Source organism: Euprymna scolopes, chromosome 12 (assembly GCF_053919585.1).
Source record: "Euprymna scolopes isolate OS-2025 chromosome 12, ASM5391958v1, whole genome shotgun sequence".
Taxonomy (NCBI): domain Eukaryota; kingdom Metazoa; phylum Mollusca; class Cephalopoda; order Sepiida; family Sepiolidae; genus Euprymna; species Euprymna scolopes.
This window is the reverse complement of record NC_136493.1, coordinates 89122761-89144985: the sequence shown is the minus strand read 5'-3', so window position 1 is coordinate 89144985 and position 22225 is coordinate 89122761. Positions and strand designations below refer to the sequence as shown.

Genomic DNA, 22225 nt, shown 5'->3' with positions numbered 1-22225 from the left:
AAAGATAAATGTACATTCATACAGTTTGACATCATAGACTTTTATCCCTCGATATCCGAAGAACTTTTTTACATTGCCCTAGAATTTGCCGAGGTATACACTGATATATCCTCAGAAGAAATCAACATAATCAAAAAATGTAGAAAATTAGTTCTAATAAATAACAATAACCAATAGATAAAAAATAAAATGAAAAATTCATTCGATTTGGCGATGGGTGCCAGAGACTCTGCAGAGGCATCAGATCTTGTGGGATTATTCATTCTATATACCCTCACAAGCATATTCGATACTACGGATATCGGCCTATATAGAGATGACGGACTAGCTATAATAAAAAACTCCAACAAAGTCAAGGGAGAAAACTTTAAGAAAATCATACACAAAGAAATGAAAAAATTAGGCCTAAAAGCGGACATATCAGCTAACATAAAAATAACAAACTTCCTGGACGTCACGTTAAACTTAGATAAAAACACATATGAACCATACTTAAAAGATAACGCTACTCCAATTTACGTAAACCCTAAGTCCAATCACCCACCATCAATTATAAAACATATTCCTAACTCGATCGTAAGTAGACTCAGTAATAACTCAAGCGATGAAAATGCATTTAACAGGTCATCCAATATTTACGAAACAGCCCTAAAAAACAGTGGATACAAAAATATAGATATCAAATATAAACAACAAAACACCAACAACTATAATAAAATTAAAAACAGAAGAAAAAGAACTATAATTTGGTATACAACATACAATCAAATGTTAAAAACAAAACTTGGCAAGAAATTTCTAGATCTTATTGAAAAACACTTTCCCGCAACCAACCCCTTACACAAAATCTTCAATAAAAATACCTTGAAGTTATCTTACAGTTGTTGCGAAAATTTAGAGATGATAATTAAGGCACATAATAACAAAATACTAAATGAAAACAATGTAAACAACAACAAAATAAACAATAAAAAAAGTAGACACCAGGACAGAAATAAAAACAACACTAGCAGAAATAATAATAATAACAATAACAATAATAATAATAATAATAACAAACCAACCCCGGACAAGTACAACCATACCATAAATAAAAATACTAATAACGAACAAGATAAATGCAATTGTAGACACCGCACACTTTGCCCAGTCCAAAACAAATGTCTAACAAAAAGCGTAGTCTATCAAGCAACAATATTTGCAAAAGAAAACCCGAATAACAAAAAATATTACATAGGCATGACTTCCTTAGATTTCAAAACCTGATACTATGACCACAAAAGCACATTCAAAAATAAAAAACACCGTATAAAAACAACACTAGCGAATAAATACTGGGAACTCAAAGAAAGCGGACATTCGCCGGTAGTCGAATGGAAAATAATAAGACAAGCTACCACATGCAGACATTTAGACGACCCATGTAAATTATGCCTCCATGAAAAATTTTCTATCCTGTACTTTAAAGAACCTCAAAATCTATTAAACTGTAGGCGGGAAATAGCAAACAATTGTGTTCACAAAATAAAACTTACTCTAGGATAGCGATACAAAATAGCTTTAAAACTAACAATAACAATAGAAAACAAACAAATAAATAAATTAAATAAACATGAATATACATAAACGATCACACGCATATGTGTATATATATATATATATATATATATATATATATATGTATATATATGTGCATTATTGTGTACACATAGGTATATTTATATGTATATAAAAAAAAAAAGAAAAAAAAAAGCAGAACAGCCACCTAAAACCACTAACCTAACTCTAAAACAGATCCTTTGTTTGATAAAATGCATGCCCATTGGCTGGTAGGAAGGGGCGCGGTGGATACTAGAAAGCTGATTGGCCAACTAGTAATCCTCAACATGTATAAAAACAAGAAGCAACGACAGAATTCGCGCATAAGCCTGACGAATCCTATAGTTGGATGAAACGCAGAATATTCAGTGTAGCTTAATCGCCATATATATTTTATAAATTACTATAAATAGTTATATATATATATATATATATATATATAACTATTTCATTTATTCACATAAATTTACTATACGAAAGTATAGATTTATGCGTAAACTTTAAGTATTTACTTCAAAAGTGCTCAATATGTAGGTAGAGCTAGTTAGTAATTTATAAAATATATATGGCGATTAAGCTACACTGAATATTCTGCGTTTCATCCAACTATAGGATTCGTCAGACTTATGCGCGAATTCTGTCGTTGCTTCTTGTTTTTATACATGTTGAGGATTACTAGTTGGCCAATCAGCTTTCTAGTATCCACCGCGCCCCTTCCTACCAGCCAATGGGCATGCATTTTATCAAACAAAGGATCTGTTTTAGAGCTAGGTTAGTGGTTTTAGGTGGCCGTTCTGCTTCTTTTTTTTTCTTTTTTTTATACATATAAATATACCTATGTGTACACAATAATGCACATATATATACATATATATATATATATATATACACACATATGCGTGTGATCGTTTATGTATATTCATGTTTATTTAATTTATTTATTTGTTTTCTATTGTTATTATTAGTTTTAAAGCTATTTTGTATCGCTATCCTAGAGTAAGTTTTATTTTGTGAACACAGTTGTTTGCTATTTCCCGCCTACAGTTTAATAGATTTTGAGGTTCTTTAAAGTACAGGATAGAAAATTTTTCATGGAGGCATAATTTACATGGGTTGTCTAAATATCTGCATGTGGTAGCTTGTCTTATTATTTTCCATTCGACTACCGGCGAATGTCCGCTTTCTTTGAGTTCCCAGTATTTATTCGCTAGTGTTGTTTTTATACGGTGTTTTTTATTTTTGAATGTGCTTTTGTGGTCATAGTATCGGGTTTTGAAATCTAAGGAAGTCATGCCTATGTAATATTTCTTGTTATTCGGGTTTTCTTTTGCAAATATTGTTGCTTGATAGACTACGCTTTTTGTTAGACATTTGTTTTGGACTGGGCAAAGTGTGCGGTGTCTACAATTGCATTTATCTTGTTCGTTATTAGTATTTTTATTTATGGTATGGTTGTACTTGTCCGGGGTTGGTTTGTTATTATTATTATTATTATTGTTATTATTATTATTATTATTTCTGCTAGTGTTGTTTTTATTTCTGTCCTGGTGTCTACTTTTTTTATTGTTTATTTTGTTGTTGTTTACATTGTTTTAATTTAGTATTTTGTTATTATGTGCCTTAATTATCATCTCTAAATTTTCGCAACAACTGTAAGATAACTTCAAGATATTTTTATTGAAGATTTTGTGTAAGGGGTTGGTTGCGGGAAAGTGTTTTTCAATAAGATCTAGAAATTTCTTGCCAAGTTTTGTTTTTAACATTTGATTGTATGGGGCCGTATACCAAATTATAGTTCTTTTTCTTCTGTTTTTAATTTTATTATAGTTGTTGGTGTTTTGTTGTTTATATTTGATATCTATATTTTTGTATCCACTATTTTTTAGGGCTGTTTCGTAAATATTGGATGACCTGTTAAATGCATTTTCATCGCTTGAGTTATAACAGGTCATCCAATATTTACGAAACAGCCCTAAAAAATAGTGGATACAAAAATATAGATATCAAATATAAACAACAAAACACCAACAACTATAATAAAATTAAAAACAGAAGAAAAAGAACTATAATTTGGTATACGGCCCCATACAATCAAATGTTAAAAACAAAACTTGGCAAGAAATTTCTAGATCTTATTGAAAAACACTTTCCCGCAACCAACCCCTTACACAAAATCTTCAATAAAAATACCTTGAAGTTATCTTACAGTTGTTGCGAAAATTTAGAGATGATAATTAAGGCACATAATAACAAAATACTAAATGAAAACAATGTAAACAACAACAAAATAAACAATAAAAAAAGTAGACACCAGGACAGAAATAAAAACAACACTAGCAGAAATAATAATAATAATAATAACAATAACAATAATAATAATAATAACAAACCAACCCCGGACAAGTACAACCATACCATAAATAAAAATACTAATAACGAACAAGATAAATGCAATTGTAGACACCGCACACTTTGCCCAGTCCAAAACAAATGTCTAACAAAAAGCGTAGTCTATCAAGCAACAATATTTGCAAAAGAAAACCCGAATAACAAGAAATATTACATAGGCATGACTTCCTTAGATTTCAAAACCCGATACTATGACCACAAAAGCACATTCAAAAATAAAAAACACCGTATAAAAACAACACTAGCGAATAAATACTGGGAACTCAAAGAAAGCGGACATTCGCCGGTAGTCGAATGGAAAATAATAAGACAAGCTACCACATGCAGACATTTAGACAACCCATGTAAATTATGCCTCCATGAAAAATTTTCTATCCTGTACTTTAAAGAACCTCAAAATCTATTAAACTGTAGGCGGGAAATAGCAAACAACTGTGTTCACAAAATAAAACTTACTCTAGGATAGCGATACAAAATAGCTTTAAAACTAATAATAACAATAGAAAACAAATAAATAAATTAAATAAACATGAATATACATAAACGATCACACGCATATGTGTATATATATATATATATATGTGCATTATTGTGTACACATAGGTATATTTATATGTATAAAAAAAAGAAAAAAAAAGAAGCAGAACGGCCACCTAAAACCACTAACCTAGCTCTAAAACAGATCCTTTGTTTGATAAAATGCATGCCCATTGGCTGGTAGGAAGGGGCGCGGTGGATACTAGAAAGCTGATTGGCCAACTAGTAATCCTCAACATGTATAAAAACAAGAAGCAACGACAGAATTCGCGCATAAGCCTGACGAATCCTATAGTTGGATGAAACGCAGAATATTCAGTGTAGCTTAATCGCCATATATATTTTATAAATTACTATATATATATATATATATATAACTAAATTCACTGAGCATATATATATAAATAGTTATATATATATAACTACTTAATTCACTGAGCATATATATATAAGTAGTTATATATATATATATATATATATTATAAAAATATAACACGGAAATTACATAATTGTCGATTCAATAATTTATTTCAACCTTATGGTATTTTCAAGCATCTAAACTAGACAATTACATTTTTGATACTTTTAGCATCAAATAATATTTTTGATACTTTCAGTATCAAAAATGTAATTGTCTAGTTTAGATGCTTGAAAATACCATAAGGTTGAAATAAATTATTGCATCGACAATTATGTAATTTCCGTGTTATATTTTTATGTTATTGCCCTGTTTACCACATTGAACTCTCATACCCGGATTTCCTCCTGGAATTATTCCATTATAACACTATAGTTATATATATATATATATATATATATATATAACTACTTAATTCACTGAGCATATATATATATATATATATATTCCATTATAACACTATAGTTATATATAACTACTTAATTCACTGAGCATATATATATATATATATATATTCCATTATAACACTATAGTTATATATAACTACTTAATTCACTGAGCATATATATATATATATATATAACTACTTAATTCACTGAGCATATATATATATATAACTACTTAATTCACTGAGCATATATATATATATATATATATATATAACTACTTAATTCACTGAGCATATATATATATATATATATATATATATATATATATATATATATATATATATAACTACTTAATTCACTGAGCATATATATATATATATAACTACTTAATTCACTGAGCATATATATATATATATATATATATAACTACTTAATTCACTGAGCATATATATATATAATATATATATACACACACACACCAGGTTAAATGTATTCCAAAGTGATAATAATTAATTTAACAAGGGTATTAAGAGTGCTCAATAAAAGAAGAGCAAGATATATTCTTTTAAGATAAACAAATTTACGTAGTCGTGACACTGGACATGCTAATGTTTCAGACAAATGGTTAGTTAATACCAAAAGTCCTTGTCAGGCGACTTATAAATGGTTGCTTTTCACAGAAGCAATCAGTTCTCAAAAAAAAAAATATATATATATAAATATATAATTTCTTTAAATCTTAGATTGTAGCATTAAAAAAAAAAATATATAAATATATAATTTCTTTAAATCTTAGATTGTAGCATTAAAAAAATATATATATATATAAATATATAATTTCTTTAAATCTTAGATTGTAGCATTAAAAAAAATATATAGATATATAATTTCTTTAAATCTTAGATTGTAGCATTAAAAAAAATATATATATATAAATATATAATTTCTTTAAATCTTAGATTGTAGCATTAAAAAAAAATATATAAATATATAATTTCTTTAAATCTTAGATTGTAGCATTAAAAAAAAATAAATATATATAAATATATAATTTCTTTAAATCTTAGATTGTAGCATTAAAAAAAAATATATATATAAATATATAATTTCTTTAAATCTTAGATTGTAGCATTAAAAAAATATATATATAAATATATAATTTCTTTAAATCTTAGATTGTAGCATTAAAAAAATATATATAGATATATAATTTCTTTAAATCTTAGATTGTAGCATTAAAAAAAATATATATAAATATATAATTTCTTTAAATCTTAGATTGTAGCATTAAAAAAAAATATATATAAATATATCATTTCTTTAAATCTTAGATTGTAGCATTAAAAATATATATATATAAATATATAATTTCTTTAAATCTTAGATTGTAGCATTAAAAAAAATATATATATATATAATTTCAATGACTAAAACTCAGTCTTTACTCATATTATTTATATCTCGCAACGGCAGAATTGACAATGATTTTACAATTGTTTTACTACAGTTAAACACAACTGCATGCTGCTCTTCAGAAAACACAACAAAATGCATTAATAAAGATGTTATATTGTGCATAAATTAAAAAATATGCGAGCGGGGGAAAAAAAACGAACGAAAAAATGGCATAAATAATTAAACTTCAAAAATCGAAAAAAATTATATCTGACATCTCGGCTCGAACTGCAATCTTAAGATAATTATGCTGCTGCTACCATACTGACTGGTCAATGACCGTATCAGCGAAATTGGGTCGTTTTTTTTTTTGTTTTTGTTTTTTTTAAATATTTGAACTAATTCAAGAAAGAACGTTTTTTTATGTATGTGTGTATGGCTAAATTGTCATGAAGGGACGATTTTTTGCTACTCCCCCCCCCCCTCCCTGTAGAAAAGTGCCCAGTTGAGGGTGAAGGAATTAATATTGTAGCCAATTTTTCCATATTTGTTGTCCGAAGGGTCGGGCTTCAAAATGATACCGATCTTGTGAAAATCCGTCGCCTCTGTCGAAAATTTTTACGTGATATACATACATATATACACAGACAAACATACATATATATAGACAAACATTCATACATACATACAGGTAGACATAGGGGTGAGATTTATATCATAGATCACTAGCTGTGTGAGAAAGTTAGAGAGTGGGGATGTGAAATATGAAGCCATTATTGGCAGAGCAGATCAGACGTGAAAGGTTCAGTTAGTAAAATCTGTCTACTAAGCATTTTGCAATGAATTTGACCATTGTGATGCAAACTTGAACGACAACATAACTAAATATTCAAATAAATATGAAGAGATGATTTTCTGAAGAAAGGGGAACAAGCCCGGTTATAATCAGCAATAAGCATATATATTATGTTTTGAATCAACGCTATCACAATGTTGAATGAAACTTAATGTGTTAATGCTTGTTCTATTTTGGAATGGAGAGAAAAAGGTTTAAATCGTTAAATTACAAAACAGATTTACTTTATAATGATGAGCATGTGTAGACTCCACCTGAATATTGCTTCTATGATGAAATGTGATAACTTCATTAGTGACTGATGTGACTGCAGCTGTAATTGTAACATTACCCACGGGACCCGCACGTTGTATGCAGTCTACGTCACAATGAACATAGGGCAAGTAATAACTCGACTCTTTTTAAAAAAAAAAACAAAAACGAGTCTAGTTATTACTTGTCCTATGTTCATTTATTTCCTCATTCTCTCGCTACGCATGGCTTCTCGATCTGACTGTGATGTCACCCATGTCCCTGACGTGATTGTCGATTTCTACACACGCTCTTTTTGTAGTCTTCTTCTTCGCACATGGCTCAGCATTACATATAGAAACTAGCTGAAGTACCCATCTATGCCAGGTTTCTCAAATTTTTCTGCCATCAATATTGTCTCTAGTCATTAAGAGCAAAATTAATAATGATGAAATGAACAAAATAATTTGTATGATTATTCAAAATGAATTGCATTAAACTTATGGTAAAACAAAAGGTGTGTGATGCGGTTGTGTAAACATTCACTGAGCAGCATGTTTAGTATTGCACACGTATGAATGGCAGAACTTGCAGATGATGAGTCATGTTTGATAGAAAAAGAGGCCGGAGTGGGAATTGAAAATATCTCAAATTGTGAGTTAGACCACTTGAGAAATGTTTTTTGTTTGAAGTAAGGTAAGTGCCTCATTCAGTGGGGATTCATGTTGAAAGCAATCTACCTGAGATAAGTAATGTCCTAGATTGTCTGCTGATAAGCATTTTAACTAGAAACTGGCTAGATATTATTTCTGATGAATATCTTGAGTGTGCATTTTCTGGGTTGTCAAATGAGAAAGACTGGACTCTAAGATTTCTGGTCAAAAGTATGGATGGGGGAGGGTAGTTAGAGCTAGAATTCCAAGGTATGAGGCAGTCAGAGTTGGACATCTTAGAGTTAGTCAGATCTGTATGCCTTTTCAATCAATGTTTTGATTGATCAGTCAGTCTTTCTGTTCTTCAGAAAACGAGCAGCATTTGTAATGTTAAAACAAAATACAGTCTTCTTTGTTATTAGACAATGAGCGAAAATTGAGTTTTGTTAAAAAAAAAAAATAAACAGGAGAGTTTGAAATTGAAAAAAGGAAAGTAATTTTTTTCTTTAAAAATTTTAGGCCAATTTAGCAAAACTCGATTTTTTCTAATTAGCTTTGAAAACATTTTTTTGTAATTTTTGGATATGTTCATTACTGTGACATGATAATTTAAGTAGATATCATTGTTTTTACTTGAAATTCAGTATTTTGATTTTCAAACTTCACCCTAATAACGAAGAAGTGACTTCTGTTGATTGTTTTTAAATTGAAGTTGTGGTTTTATTTAGATGAGAATTCCTTTGTTGCAACACTGACGGCATTGAACAACTTTGAACCGGCACAGCAAGTGCGATGATCATCGCCTGTGCAGTAGATGCACACATGCATCTTCAGAGTTGTTTTATTCACACTTATTTCGCTGTAAAATATTTTTTATTTAACTATTTAATAAAGTAGATCATAGAATAACAATTATTTTGTTTCTTTTTATTGATTATCTGCATAATTATTTTATTTTGAATATGTCTAAAAATAAAAGCCTTATTTAAAAAAAAAACAATAATATTGGTAGACTTTAAAATGTTAATTGCCCATTTGTCTTCAAGTCCAACGTAAACAAGTTCTTGATGAGCCATCCCCTTAAGTAATCCAGTTTACCAAATTTCCACTACTAACAATTACTTCGTCACTGTCCCATTGACCACTGTACACTTATTAACCCTTATCCTCGAGTGGCCTCTAGGCCTTGATAAGTGGTGACTCCTTTGTAAAAAAAAAAAAAAATTCCATTCCCTTTGAATCAATATTTTGTTATATATAAATTGAATTTGATATTAAAAAAATATGGATTCGAACAACATAAATAATATCACATTTTTTAATAATGTAATCTGAAATGGGAAAAGTTGTGACATAATTTTGGTTACAGACATCTCCATCATAAGATCTGAATAAAAAAAGTATTGATCAAGATTTTAACAGAAAAATTTGGCACATTTTAAAATTTTGTCTACAATCATATTTCCTAGGTGATGTTGATCACTGTGCTCGTACCAGCGCTGTGTTTGTTGCCCGATCAGGAGGGCGAAGTCATGTGGAAGGTGGGTCGTTATCTTACTTTCTTGTTTGGTCGAATACATTTAACCAACATTGAAATTGCTTTCTCAAATTCTTCTAATTTTGTTGTTAAATCCTTAGTCTGTCTATTAATCTCTCTTTCTCTGTTTCTGCCTACAGCGATATATTACTAGAACTCTGTGGATCTTGCTAACTTGTATGTTTGTTTGTCTCTGTGCACATAAGATGATGTCACTAAGAGATTCTTTATGCTGTCATAAATGATGAAGTAATAAATAGATCTCTAGAACAGAATATACACAGTCTTTAGTCATGAATCGTCTATGAAGACAGTTACTGTATATATATTGAGTTTACTATTAATTACAGTTGTAACGGGAGGTGATGTGACACAGCACTTGGACCACCAGATTCGGCACGCAAGATGCAACGCAAAGAGTAACGATCAAAAATCTCCAGTGCGAAGATCACCAGCTCTCATTGGCCAGGACTCGCAACCATAGAGGAGAATGGTGTGGACGAGTACTTGGTAGATTCTGACCTTTGTGGTTAGCTTGATTTCCTGTCTGGACCACAAACGGGAATGAAGGTGGCAGAAGAAAAAATGGGTGCTAGCGATGCAGCTATTAATATCTGTATCACTTTGTCCAGCATTGATGACTGAACCTGGATACTTAAAGCAAGTTACCTCTTCAAGAACTTCTTCAACTAGGATGATTGGCTTCTTTTAAGTAGGGAGAAATCCTGCTTTTCAGCAGTTTGGGTTTTCCAGCATTCACTCTCATGCCAAGTTGGAAAGCAAAGTGTTGCAATTCGCCGATTACTGATTGGATGTCTGAGAAGCTATTACCCAGAATCATAATGTCGTCAGCATAGTCCAAGTCTTTAAGGACAAACTCTTGACCAACAATGACTCCCGGAAATTGTTCAAGAGTGTGTGACGTGATCCAGTTCACAGCAGAGTTGAACAGTGTAGTTCACAGGACACAGTCTTCAACTTCAGAGTGTGTATTTCAAAGACTTCTAATTCCTGACTATAAACATGCACCTTAGTTCGTTCTATTATATGCTTTCAACAGGTTAAGAAATTGCAGTGGCATATTGTCTGCATGCAAAACCTTCCATAGTGCTCCACAATTGATCGAGTCAAAGATGGCAGCAAAGTCAATGAAGCAGACGATGGTCTTTTTCTGATAGCACCAACGATAAATATTTGGTCAGCACATCTGTGACCAGGCTGAACACCAGATTGGTTTGGCCTTGTTCGTATGTCCCATTGGCTTTGGAAGCAAATATTTTTGCAGTGATATCGATGAGACTTATGCCACGATAATTGCCACAACACTGTTTTTTATTGAAGAAGGGGAGAATAATGGCATCCAGTCCTGAGAAAGAGACTCTGACTCCCATGCTTGCACAAGTGTTTGTAGATCTTTGATGTGAGACCATTTTCTCCTGCAACCTTATTATTTAAGTTTTCTCAAGTTTCCTCAATCAATTGTTGGTAGGCTGAATGTGCAGTTACAGAGAAAATGCAGAAAAGTGTTCATGATGTACATATCCAGAACAGAAATGGTATATTCCACAATCATGTAATTTGATCAAGTAGTTTTTTTATTTGAGAAAATCAAATATGCTGAATAGTAGTGTTGAGCACAATGGTTTAAATTTGTTCAAAATTCAAAGACCACAATTTAATTCGACTACAGTGATTTTGTTTGTATTAAAAATAATGAATACTTTAATCACTAAAAATCGTTTAATTTGATAATTTTTTTGTGAGCTTTGGAATATAACATTTTCATGCCGTGACAAGTAGGTACACCATAAAAGATTTCAAAAATTTTTATTTTGTTTATTTACATAAAATTATTTACATAAAAAATTTACATAAAATTATTTACATAAAATCGTTTGCATGAATCATTTATAGGAAATTATTTACATGGAATCATTTATATAAAATTATTTACATAAATTTATTTGCATAAAATTATTTACATAAATTTATTTACATAAATTTATTTACATAAAATTCTTTATATAAATTTATTTACATAAAATTCTTTATATAAATTTATTTACATAAAATGCTTTACATAAATTTATTTACATAAAATTCTTTACATAAAATCTTTTATATAAATTATTTACATGAAATTAATTATATTAATTATTATAGTAAATTATGTAAATTATTTACATAATATCATTTAATAAAATTGTTTATATAAATCATTTACATAAAATCATTTACATAAAATCCTACTAATTCAGAAAATTTGTGTTTGCTTTCAGGTTCATCCCTTGAGACAGACAAAGAGAGATAATAATGACATCAAATTTATATTATAAGAATATTTTTTCTTTTTCTTTTCTAATATGATTTTTGTATTACGTATATTTGTTTTTGTCTCTTTTTCAAGTGTCTCGAGTGGTCAATGCCAATGGTCCACAGTTAAGAGTCCTCAGCTGTACACCTTCTATGTCAAGTTTGCCCGATGTCAAAATTGAGCCTGGTTCCATGATGCACAACTCTCACTTGAATGTGGCAGGAGGAGGAGGAGGAGGAGGAGGAGGAGTTTCTATCAAACAAGAGCCCAAAGACATTCCATCTGGAATTGAAGAAAGGCTGAAAAATATGGAAGCTCATCTCAAAGTAACTCCTGGTAAGTTATTTTATATTTTTAAAAATTAAAACCCGAAATATGATTTCTGAGATAAAGTATTGTTCTTATTGACCTTCTATTTTGATATTGCAAATTACAATATCTGTATTTGTGAATTATTTACATGTTTCTTGACTTCGTTTTTATCAATAAATTAAATAGTTCAGTTTAAAGGTTTCTGACTATGATTACATCAGTCAGGACGGGTGAAAATGGCAACAAGCAAGATCATTTGAATAAAACAAAATATTTTTGGCTTTGCTTAGTCATCATCATATCATATGAATCTGAAGATGACATTGGTTTCCCTGATATTTTTCTAGTCAGAATTCTTTATAGAAAAACATTGGGTACTTATGGGAGCAACCATGTGAAGGTTTGTAACGGAGCACGTATGAAAATATTAGCAGCAGCCAAAGGATGGAAGGCAAGCGATTGTATTAGCAGCAGGAGTAGCGCTTGAACATGTATGCAAATTGGTGAGTGTGCTCGGGCTTGCATCGGAAGAAAACAAAGTCGGCACCGAAGGAGATGAACACGTAAGGTGAAGTGAGAAGAAAGAGTGCGGGTGGAAAAGATGGACATATAAAAAATGGCTGTCTACGGCTGGCATGAAGTAGAGCAGAAGTGAGAGACTGGTGTCGAGACGGGGAGAAAGAAAAACGGTAATAAACAACTTATGTTAAAAAAGAAAGAAAAGCCGAGTTGAATTTATTTGCTTTATCTGTTTGTCCATTTGCAACGGTACCTATGATACTGGTTGCCAATGTCCAAAGTGAAAGTGATTTTTGTGGAACGAAGTGCATTCAAACTTGGGACACCTGGTTAATCACTGTATCACTATCACCTCCCTGCTCGGTAATAAATAAGAACCCTTGTGTACTTTTCTCATCTCTGAACCCCATATATGCATTTTTATTATATTTTTAGATTTTAAGATCTCTGATAATTCTAGGTTGAGAAAATAAAAAATTCAACTTTTTACATAAAAAAATTTCATATTTAATCTAAAACACTAAACTATAAACAGAGTAAAACTTGTTCTGGTGACCAAGTTTCTCTGTATTACTCTCACCTTCACTCACAATACACACACACACACATATATACATATATATATGTTAAAAATGGGCAAAAGCTATAAAAGTTATATGGGCTTATAGAGGTACAGGGTATTTTCAGGTGTGCATGTATGTATATATATATATATATATATATATATATACACACACACACACCTGAAAGTATCCTGTATCTCTATAAGGCCACCATTTACCCATGGTTGGAGTGTTATCACATTTGGGCTGGTGCATCTGCTACTAGTCTCTCTCTCCTGAACAGAGTTCAAAAAAGACTCACCAACCTGACAGATCCTGAACTGTCATCTAAGCTTCAACCACTGTTCCATCGATGAAATATTGCATCCCTCTGCCTGTTTTACAAGTATTTTAATGGTGGATGCCCTGACGAACTACAACCCCTTATACTTCCTCAACGAAAATATCCCTGACAAACAGCAAAGTCCCACCCCTACTCAGTAGAGTTCCATAGATGTAAAAAAGTCTTCTACTGTAATAGTTTCTTCCCCAGAACTGCTAGACTTTGGAATTCCCTTCCAGGTTCCTGCTTCCCCAACATACAGAAGTTCAAGTGTAATATGAACAGACATCTTGCTGCTCAACTCCTTACATAGTATCCCTGCAACTTATGTCCCTGATAGTAGCCCGCCTACATTCAAAGTGGCACTGTGCCTTGTTTGGGGTGAAAATGTAATTAAAATATAGATAGATAATATATTTAATTATTTTTACCAATAATAAATCTTAGTTGAAAAGTCCAACTTTTACACAATGATCTATTGTGTATAACAATGTTGTATAATATATTTCAAGGAAAGTTCTCTTTATAAAATGGCAGGTGTTTCAAATCTCCTGAATTCTAAATGGGAGCTGGGTCACAGAATATCTCAGTAGATAGAAAGTGATGTTGAGTTTTTTTTTTTTTTTTTACTAAATTTTAAATTTCAAAATTCTGTTTCTTTTCTTAGACTCATTTTCAAACAAACTGGAAATCTTTGAAAGGCTCAAAGCTCTTGAGAAACGGATTCTCTTTCTGGAAAGTATTTCACCTGAATATTTCAATCTGCAGGTAACGTACCCTCTGAATTTTATCATTCAAATTCATTTGGAATGCTGTCACCCCTTCTCAACTAGAAAAAATGATTGTTTTTGTTTTAATAAGTGAAAAGTAAAAAAAACAAAACGTTAAATGGAAAAATCACTTTTCAATCCACCTTATTTTTTTCCCCATTTTCTTTGAACAAATAATGACAATGAGCATGTTGTCTCTTGATCTCTGTGTCAATGTAACTAAAATATAAAATCATGTACTAACAACAAATGTAACTTAGAATTTTATGATGAATCAAATGGTTGCTTTTATATTTATCTCCGTATTCATTAGGGGTCACTTTAGACCAAATTAGTGTCTTTTATTGAGTAGTATTATCGCTAATCGATACCCAATCGCTAATTTGGTCCTCTGATAAATATGAAGATAAGTATAATACCACCATTGGGCAGTCATTTTACTAAATAAAACATGGCATCAATTTTAGGGATTTTACAATAATCTTGCAGAGGCTGCATTCGTCCTGAAACTCTATAAACAAAAACATTTCACATTATTTAATTTTATTTTCAACTTGAAACGTAAAAATTACACAAAAGAAAAAAAACAATAAATGTAGAATTAAAGGCTGGGATCAGGAGTACCCAGGGTTTGTTATTCATTCATCAAATTTAGCCATGAGTAATCAAGAAACTAGATGAAAATCTTTTTATAAGTACGTGTGCAGGGTGTTTACATGCTGGTCTTTTATTCTTTGCATCATCGCTTTTTTCATCGTTGCTATGTTTCATGAATGGCTGTGATCGTTTAGGGTTGTCGATTGTTTTTAACTTAGACGAATAAATTAATCATGCATGAAAGACACAAGTAGATGTTTGCTGAGTTTTCTTCAAGGTTTTATTGGAGAAAACATTTACTTACAAAGAAAGAAACTAAGATTATTTTCTGATTGTTCCCATCTTAAAATTACTTTCATTGTTATTAGAGTAAAAATCAAAATATTAAATTTCAAGTAAAACCAATATCCACTTGTCATGTCGCAGAAATGAACATATTTAAAAATTATGAAAAATAAGGTATAAAATTATTAATGAAAATAATTTTTGAAGAAAATTAGGGAAACTTGAGTTTTACTAAATTGGCCTAAGATTTTGAAAATTTTCAGAAAATAATTGCCTCCCCTTTTACGATGTGAACTCTTCTGTTAATTTTTTTTTTTTGGTAAAACTCTAATTTTGTCAAAAGTTTGGTAATATTTTTTTTGTTGTCAACTCTATATTGTCTAATTTCTATGTTATTGACAATAGTGCATTTTACGAATCAGAAGTCAGTAATTGTGCATATCATGAGCCAGATTTCTTGTAAATATCTGTTTTGGCTCAACTTGCACCTGATGTAACTGCTGGAATATGTCTGGCGCTATCAAAAATGCTTGGAAACTTGTCAAAATTATTGTTTTGTTTTTTTAATAGTATTTTCAAGTTCAATTTTTATGATATTTTTGTTTATTAAATTGTTAAATGAAAGTACAGGATAGTTATAAAATGCACTCCCCTCCTAAGAATGGCTTTCTAAATAATAATGTTATTTTAGTACAGTAATATAGATGCGGCACAATCACGACACACTGGTTCTTGCCCGATCACCAAAGTTAAGCAACGTTGAGCCTAGCCAATACCAAATGGATGACCATTTGGGAAGGCAAGACGCTATATGTACCGCGAGGTAAAATACCAGGTTGAGAAACTGGTGCGGTCTATCCTTCTCTCGACAGCAGATGGGCCTGTCTCATGATAAAAAATACCTTTGATAACCCTGGCGAAGCATTAAGTATCCATCTACTGACAAGATTTGAACTACACTATAAACTCGTGTAGTGAGTTCAATCTCGGCTGCGGCCGTGCTGGATGGATGGAACATAAATGCACAAGTACTTACTATTGCTGGTCCAACCATCCCAGACATTCAGTTTGTAATATGCAACAGTAATGACGTTCCGTTCGTACAATGCACCAATACTTGATATTTTTTTTAATCGTTTTGATGAGTATTTCTTTGATGTTGAATGTTCTTATCTGGTGAAACTGTTGTCTCAACATTTAATGATTATTTTCATTGTCACTTACTGAATAGTTTATAATTATGCCTGCGTCCAAACTATGCTGAACTTGAGAAGTCTCTTTCAAAAGTAAAAACTTAAAAATTAGAAATAATGTTATGTTAGGTGGGAGGTTCTTTGCATGATTTGACAACCAAAACCCCAATCTATCAAGTTACAACTTTTTCAATCAAATCACAAGATGCACCGAGACAACTCCTGCCAAACTTGCTGTAAAGTGCTGACAACTGCAGAGATTGGAGTCTTCAGGTGACATAAATTTTTAAAACGTGTACATTTTCATAACTTTCCTCTTGTTGTCAGTTGTCAAAAATCTGGTCTACAACGATATAAGATCTTTGTCAAAATAGTGAGAATTAGATCAACGTGTGACAAGAACTTTTTATGTTTAAGAAAAAAAGTTATTTTTTTCCATATAAGATTTTATATAAGTGTTATGTGGTTGTATCTAAAATAATCTGTATTTGATTATTTTATTTTTCATTTTTTTTTATTGAATAGATGTTATCTTCCAATGTAAAGAAAAGAAAAATACTGTCAAGTCCTTTAAAAACAACTGAGTCCACAGATAAGGTAAGGAAAATGGAAAGGGAGATAACTCTAATTCTGCTGTAAAATTGACAAGGAAGATAACTTTCATTTTTTGACTAGGAAAATGTTTTTTGTGTTTTTTATATGTGACCTCTGTTTTTTAAATCACCAAAAACCAGATCCAATTTTAATGACATTTATTGAACAGTTATGCCATTTTTATAAGGGCTACAAGTTTTCCAATTTAACATGATAGCGATTTACAAAGCGTGTAAGTTTGGCAGAGGATTTCTGTTTGAGCATAAGTTTTTGTTCAAAATTCTTCTTTTAAATATGCTTATTGTTACATTTTTTCTGGAAACATTTTAAGAAGACAAGATGTTCGGGTCACTGGGGAAGTGATAAAAATGGACCGGAGGAATATATAGTGACCAGAAGTAGGTTAATTTGGAATTCAGTTTCTTAAGCTGTCCAATACATGCAAGCATGTAAAATGGATATTAAACCAAATATAATGATGATGAAATCGTTTATTAATTAATGTTTATATCATATAGAGATTTTGTCTGTCACATTTTTTTAAACGTAATAAATACATTTCAAAATTTGTCTCATCATTGATTATCAGAAATCTTGCTTGTTTCTAGAAATTAAGAATATGGCATTAATAGTAAATAATAAATTCCAAACAAATAAAGTGGATTCCATTACCAAAGATTGAAACTTGAAATGTTTAGCTTAAAGTTCTACCAACTCAGCTATTTAGATTTTTTTATAAATAGAGCTTAAAACATTACTTTAACAAAATAATTAGTCTTAGTGTGACTTCATAAATTTACGATTTACATCATATTTCAAAAATGAATAAAAATGTAAGCAATAAACAAAAAATAAATGAATGTGCAGACAATATGAATAATGTTGGAAATTGTTTTAAAAGTCCATTTTTCTTTATGTATTGCATGCATTTTTTTACAAATATATATTTGTAAAAAAATATATCTTTTTTACAAATATATTTTTTTTACAAATATATTTTTTTTACAAATATATTTTTTTTACAAATATATATTTTTTTACAAATATATTTTTTTTTACAAATATATATTTTTTTTACAAATATATTTTTTTTACAAATATATATTTTTTTTACAAATATGTTTATTTTACAAATATATATTTTTTTAAAACTATAGTTTTTTTACAAATATATATTTTTACAAATATATATCATCCTTTCAAAGCAAAAATATGCGAGTGAAGACAACACGTTTGTTAGTTTTGTAAAATGTGGCTTGCTTGTATTTACACACACAAATGCACGTAATATCTGATGATATATTTTTTTTAATAATGATATTAAAAATGTCAGCCAATCAGTCATTTACCTTTTGCTTTGTTATTTCATGCTTATATTTGAAATAGCATTTTTTTTTTTTTTTTTTTTGATGAATGTTTAGGTTAAATAAACATAAATTAAGAATAAGTATTCTTGTTATGAAATAGCTAAGATTCGCTTGTTTTTCTTTCTGAATTTTCATGTTAATAGAAATTTTAAACAAGCAAAGAATGTCAGGGCATATTTATTTGCGGACTCTTATCCTCATCTTTATATTTGTTGCTTTGCGACGTTTCGGACAACTATTCTCTGGCTTCGTCTGCCCAAAACATGGTGAAACGACAACAATTATGGAAGGCAGTAATTACTAAGTATATCGTTAAGAGACTCAGCATTCCTACTCCATTGTGGTTTACCACCTGACGAAGGCCATAGGAATAATCGGCCCAAATGTCGTGAAACAATAACTATGAAGATGAGGATAATAGTTTGCAAATAAATAAATATACAAATTAATCATCGTGAAGGATTCCAGTAATAAAATAATATCAGGGTAATTTGAAATTGGATTTCCACAACACTAAAATCGTGGCATTGTTTATTTTTATTTATTTTTGTTTTCTATTTCAGGATTTGAGTTTGGTTGAAATCGATGAAAGAATAAAACGACTTCGAAACATTTTGCAGAAAAAACAGTCACATTTAGAAAACACTTGAAGACGAAAGAATGTTTTCTTGGAATTTTTAAGAACAACCACAATTCTGTGATTGAAGAAATGCTGCATATTTCAAAACTAAAATATTATCACAAAACTTCCATTTTTTTCTTTCTTTTTTTTTTTTATATTAAAAAAAATTCTTTTTGGCATCACATTTTGAATTCTATTGATAAAGTGAAGATTTTTTTTTTAACAAGGAATGGTTCTTTGTTTTTTTTGTTTTTTTTTTTTGTAGTAATCTTTTAAGGCCGTCTTTGAGCTTAACTTTTTTATTGTTTGCAGAGAATATTTTTTATTTTATGTTGAATATTACATTTGCAAACAGCTAGTGGTGAAGCCATCTTGTCATTTATTCGTGAAAAAATGATCTAAGACTGAAGATTCACACTGTTAATTCATCTTAATCACAAAAAAGACAACAAGGGATGCCCATTCATGTTTCTCTTCTAAGTTGGTCCTGAAAACTTGTGAGAAAAATCAGTTAAATCACTTATGTGTCTTGGAGCTGTTGGTGATTGGAGGAGGACTGGGTGCCTTTTGATGTGCATATGTGTTGATTACTGGTTATTTAAAAGCATTTTTCTCAGTTTTGGATGAGGGAATTAGAAAGTTCTGGAAACTTCAGCATTCCATGAACATCCTATTGATGCGTACGTTTGAGAATTCTTGCAAACAAATTCATAATCTTTTGCTACTTGATAGAATTGCGGTTGTGATTTAACAATATTTTGCAACTTTTCACACCTGACCCAATTCTCATCTAATAAATGTTCCTTGGTGTTGATGAAACTTTTCAATTGTCTAAACAACCACAAATGTGTTCTCTCACATAATGCATGATCTGCCTTAACCAATCAGAAACCTTGGTATCTTTTAAATCTTTGTCTTTATTTAGCAGTGATGGTATACTTCTGCTTTTTAGAAGAATTTTGCTGTCTTGTAAATCCAAAAAAGCGAATCCACTTTTTCTTTGAATTCAGTAAATGTGAGAAAAAAAAAAATCTTTTAGCAACGTTTGATTTCTGCCGAATTACTGACGCTTTGCATCCTATATTTTTATTTTTACCATTTTGCTTCTTTTTATTTTCCTCTCTCTCACATTTTACCTTTTTTTTCTCTTTTCCTGTATTTTTCTCTTTATCTCACAGTCTCATCTTGATTTAATTTGTTTGTCTCATACTTCAAAGCGATTCAGGATATGTGTCGGGGAGATCAAAAACTGGTTCCAAATCCATATACACACATAGGTCTTTTACTTGTCCTCAGCCATATTTTTTCTTGTTATCTCTTCAAAATAAACTTTTAACACTTTTTACACAAAAACCTAATTTTAACAGAATTTAACAAAATTAAAAGCGAAAATGAAGTGAAAACATATCGATTGATAGTTCAAATATGAAGAAAAAAAGTTACTGTAAATTAACACCTTCTCCCTCGAAAAAAACTAAATTCTATTTCTTTGCCAAGCCCCATCCCTTCCCCCAATATGAACTTCTACTTCGGCGATAATGTAGGAAATCCTGAAAAAATTGGCAGTATAAAGGAAAAAACAATTCTCTTAGAATGTAGAGAAGGAAATCGGTTTTGCATATGATCTTAACATAAAATGATCCCTGCATTTCCGGACCATTCTAGCATTTTAGGACAGTTAAACTTTTTTTTTTTTTTTTTTTTTGCTATAAGAGATAATTCTACATTTTTTAGGGTGAGGAAGAATCTACTTTTTTAGATGATTACGTGTGGTTTTATAAATTTTAGTTTTTAGTTTTAGCTGGCCACTCATACTTTAAGAGTTGTAAAATTAAGAAAAGTTTTAGTGAGACGGTGCCACTTGAACTGAGTTTATTGGTTGAGGAAGGTTCTTTTTTTTTTTTTTTTTTTAGTTCTTTCTGTATGGACTTAAAGTTAGTGGCAGGGTAAATAATTATTGTTTTTACAAACCTTTCACCCTGACCCCCCCCCCCCCAATAAACGCAGAATTTATCTCCCATTGTAAATTTTTTTTGTTTAACTGCCCTAAAAAGCTAAAATGGACGAGATAAAGGAAATCATTTTGCATACTTCACTTACTCTCTCTATTTTGTGTATATTTTGATTTCTGCAGATGGTTTTCTTTTGTGTTCAGATTCTCATTAAAAATTGGATTTTTACTATTTGATTTTTTTTTTTAATAAAATCCTTCTATTTTTCTGAACAGATATTCTTAACATCGTTTATTTTTGTGATGAAAATTATAATTCTTGTTGAACCTTTTATTTAACATTTTTTTAAATTCAAAATCCAACTGCTTAAAACTATTAAATTTTAAATTACAATATCACCAATGCTTTTAAGCTGGATTTCCTATTATTAGTTTTTAATTACCAATACTAAACAAGTATGACTAGAAACAATTCTTTGTCAAACCAATCGAGGCACAGTCAAATTAGTTAGAAATGTTTAAATAAATTTAATACAGACAGAACAGAGAAAATAGAGAAGTAGGTATACTATCCTAAGAGTTTCTCCCTTTTTTTATAGGCAGAGGGCTGAGTGATCTTACTTTTAGATTATGAATTGTCTTTTACTGAATAGAATAATTGATATGTAAGAAAGGAATAAAGCATGAGAATCTATATATCTATAAAAGTGAAATCGTGTGTGTGTGTATATTTCCCTACCAAACTACTCTGTCAATTTTCAGTCTACAGACTCGAGAATTGATATAAGGGGT

The 22225-nt window shown here is 30.2% G+C and overlaps 1 protein-coding gene across 2 annotated transcripts in view; it reads left to right on the top strand.

Annotated features, from left to right (window-relative positions):
• The window catches only part of LOC145291407 (MAP3K12-binding inhibitory protein 1-like), a 28572-nt gene extending 8860 nt beyond the window's left edge, over window positions 1–19712 (top strand). Inside the window, exons 5-9 of one of the 2 annotated variants that reach the window (XM_080137213.1) lie at window positions 9957–10028; window positions 12432–12674; window positions 14722–14822; window positions 17425–17496; window positions 19424–19712. In XM_080137213.1, coding sequence (XP_079993339.1) covers window positions 9957–10028; window positions 12432–12674; window positions 14722–14822; window positions 17425–17496; window positions 19424–19510 — 575 coding nt within the window. In that variant the 3' untranslated portion in view covers window positions 19511–19712. The remainder of the gene's footprint in view (window positions 1–9956; window positions 10029–12431; window positions 12675–14721; window positions 14823–17424; window positions 17497–19423) is intronic. The other variant, XM_080137214.1, reaches the window with a different exon arrangement.
• Window positions 19713–22225: the final 2513 nt, after the last annotated feature.